This window comes from Marmota marmota, unplaced genomic scaffold, assembly GCF_001458135.2.
Source record: "Marmota marmota marmota unplaced genomic scaffold, marMar, whole genome shotgun sequence".
In the NCBI taxonomy this organism is placed as follows: Eukaryota; Metazoa; Chordata; class Mammalia; order Rodentia; family Sciuridae; genus Marmota; species Marmota marmota.
The window spans coordinates 49,001,822-49,004,629 of NW_026000037.1; the positions used below are offsets into that span (position 1 = coordinate 49,001,822).

At 43.9% G+C, this 2,808-nt stretch overlaps 1 protein-coding gene across 1 annotated transcript; it reads right to left on the reverse strand.

The window, feature by feature from the left end:
• Nucleotides 1-1,130: 1,130 nt before the first annotated feature.
• On the reverse strand, nt 1,131-2,149 carry LOC107136696 (mitochondrial intermembrane space import and assembly protein 40-like). The gene has a single exon (XM_015478968.2). The coding sequence runs from the start codon at nt 2,042-2,044 to the stop codon at nt 1,622-1,624; it is 423 nt and encodes a 140-aa protein (XP_015334454.1). The 5' UTR covers nt 2,045-2,149; the 3' UTR covers nt 1,131-1,621.
• Nucleotides 2,150-2,808: the final 659 nt, after the last annotated feature.

The following is a 2,808-nucleotide window of genomic DNA, read 5'->3' on the forward strand; positions in this document are numbered from 1 at the left end:
CTAATCAGCAATGATCTTATCCTTTACCAAGTAGATGATGGTAAATCTGATTTTAAAAAATAATACCATTCATACTAGTAGAAAAATTTCCAAGGGATCTAGTACAGATATTTACAAAACTAAGTAGAAAATAGAAACATAAATGAAGACGGAAATAAACTAAGAGGTATACTATCTTCATGGATAAAAAAAAACTCTTCTGAATTAATAAACAACCAAAATCCAACAGCTATCACTAGAAATTTACAATCGGATCTGAAATAAATGCCAAATAACAATGAGCCCGAGTACCAATGAAAATTGGAGAGAGAGGAAAAATGAGAAAGAAATAGGGAAAGGAGAAGATGAAAAGAAGAAGAGTACAATGAGAGCACAAAAGTATCAAGTGTAATTTCAAGTTATAGTAAATAGAACCATGTGGCGTCCATGTAGGTCTATACCAGTGACACCCAGGGAGAGCCCAGAGACAGGTTCGCCCACACGTGTGAGTGCTGTTGTGGAGACAGTCCTTAAACAGCGGCAAACATGGTGGGGAACTGGCTATCCACATGGAAAAACCGAAGCTGGACCCACCCCCTGCGTGGACCCTCTCTCATCCGCGGAACATGGTAGAGGAGAGTGTGGCGGCAAAGTCACTCAAAAGTCCTCTGGAAGCAGGAAGAGGTCTGACTTTATTGCACAGTCACCATGTATACACACTCGGGCAGGAGCTAAGCGGATTACAGGCAGCCACCAATGCAATGTCTGCTCACTGTCCTTGCAGAGACCAATCGAGGAGTGGGCCGTGGAGAAGTGCAGGGACTGCCACACATGGCCTCATGCCCAGGGCTGCCACTCACATGCCCAGCACCAGGGGAGTGGCCTGCCACTCAGACGCCCATAGCATGCCACGTATGCAGTACTGCATGCACCTGTCCCCACAGTACCCTACAAATGTTCCAAAACAAAACCCAAGGAATCTGAGTTTATTCTTTTAGACCATGAACCTGGAGACAAGGGTCCTTTGGACATCTCCTGGACATCTCCTGGTCATGGGTGATAACTTCTCTAGAGTGCCTACCACTGAGACCATCTGCTGGTTCCTAAATCATGCCTGTGTTTATTTATATCTGTTTATGCCACCTTTTTTCCCAGATGATTCTATAAATTCACCTCCTAGACTGGCGGTGTGTGTTTTCATTTTAGTCAAGACTGTGACCAAAGACGTTCCTCCATCTTGTGAGTCTCAAGTTGTGTCTCATCTTATTTCCTTCGTTAGTAATGAGCATAAATATATTATGAGCATAAACATAACAATGAGCAAAAATATCTCATACAGTGCATAAAAAGCACGCGTTTCCTTTTCTCTTATGAGACTTTAGCCAGTTTAAAATTTTTCTTTACCTTCTTACGATATCTTTTCCTGATTCTGAAACTTCTTATCATAGAAAATTCTGGGACCCCATGGTGTCAGGGGGCCAGGTCACCCCGATCATCGACATGAGTCATTTTGTACATTACAGTGCACACAGCAGGAGAGGAAAGACACTTTCTCGGAGGGTGGGTGACTCAAAGGCTCTCTGCAGAAGGTCCACGTCACTCTGCAGACGAAAAGCTAGAACCCGGGGCCTCAGGGCCTGCATTAGCTGGAGTCCACCCCGTCTTTGGTCACAGTGGCCTCGTGGGGAGCCGTTGGCTCTCCGTGTTCCGCTGCCTTCTCCTCCTCCTCCTCCTCCTCGTCCTCCTGGGGATAGAGGTCCGGGTACTTCTGCATGCATTCCTGCATGGCCCAGAACTGGTCCACACAGTCTGACCCCTTGATGTCCTCTGTGCTACAGTGGAAGCAGGAAAAGGCTGATTTGAACTGTTCCCCACAGGGGCCGCTGGCCATGCCCCCCAGGCACGGGCAGTTCCAGTTAATGTCTCCGTTTGGCAGTATCAAGCCGTGTTCCTCATATGGATCATTGGGGTCATCGGCCACCAACTCTGCATTGCTGGGAGTTTCATGGTCTTCTTTGGTCACAAATATGATGCGATCTTTCCCTTCCTGCCGGCAGTAGGCCATGGCGGCGGGCCTGGCTCCTCGGCCCCTCGCGAGCGGCGGCGACGGCGGCTCCTACCCCTTCACGCCGTGACCTCGCTCTCCTCGGGCCAGTTACTTTAGTCTTGACAGATGGATCATTCATAGGTGCCAGAGAAGAAATGGCTGGCCTTCATTCTGAAGCAAATTATTGAGATAGGATGATGTGCTTCTCATGAGCTTCCACTGATTCAAAAACCAGTGTTTTGACTTTTATAAGACTCATTGTTAGAAGTAGAAAATGACTAAACATAAAGGAGTAGGAGTGTGCCTGCAGTATAAAAAGCTGTATTCTTGATATATATTTAGTGTGATAATATAAATCATTTTATTCTTTGCCTATTGTTAACATGAGACAAAAGTTAAGAATTTTAAAGATATTTCTCAACATTTTAAAAACAATCCTTTTCTAATTATAGATTTAAATATTTTGTTATTTCATCCTAGAAAAGAGCTAATTTCACTGGGATTTGATTGCTCAAGATAACTCTCAGAAAACAATGTGAGTGGTTTTCAAATTTGTATTTTATACATCAGCCATCCTTGAAGTCATTTACGTTTTTGAAATATATCCACTTAATCTAATTGCCTAATATATATCATAGTTCATACTAATCCCTTATAATTTCTGTTAGTAGTGAGGTCCATGTCCCTCACTGAAAACATTTCAATACTTTCTGCCTTCTGGAAGTATGAAATACATTATAATAATTGCTTTGCTGCCAGATAGTACCATAGTTCATCTGTCC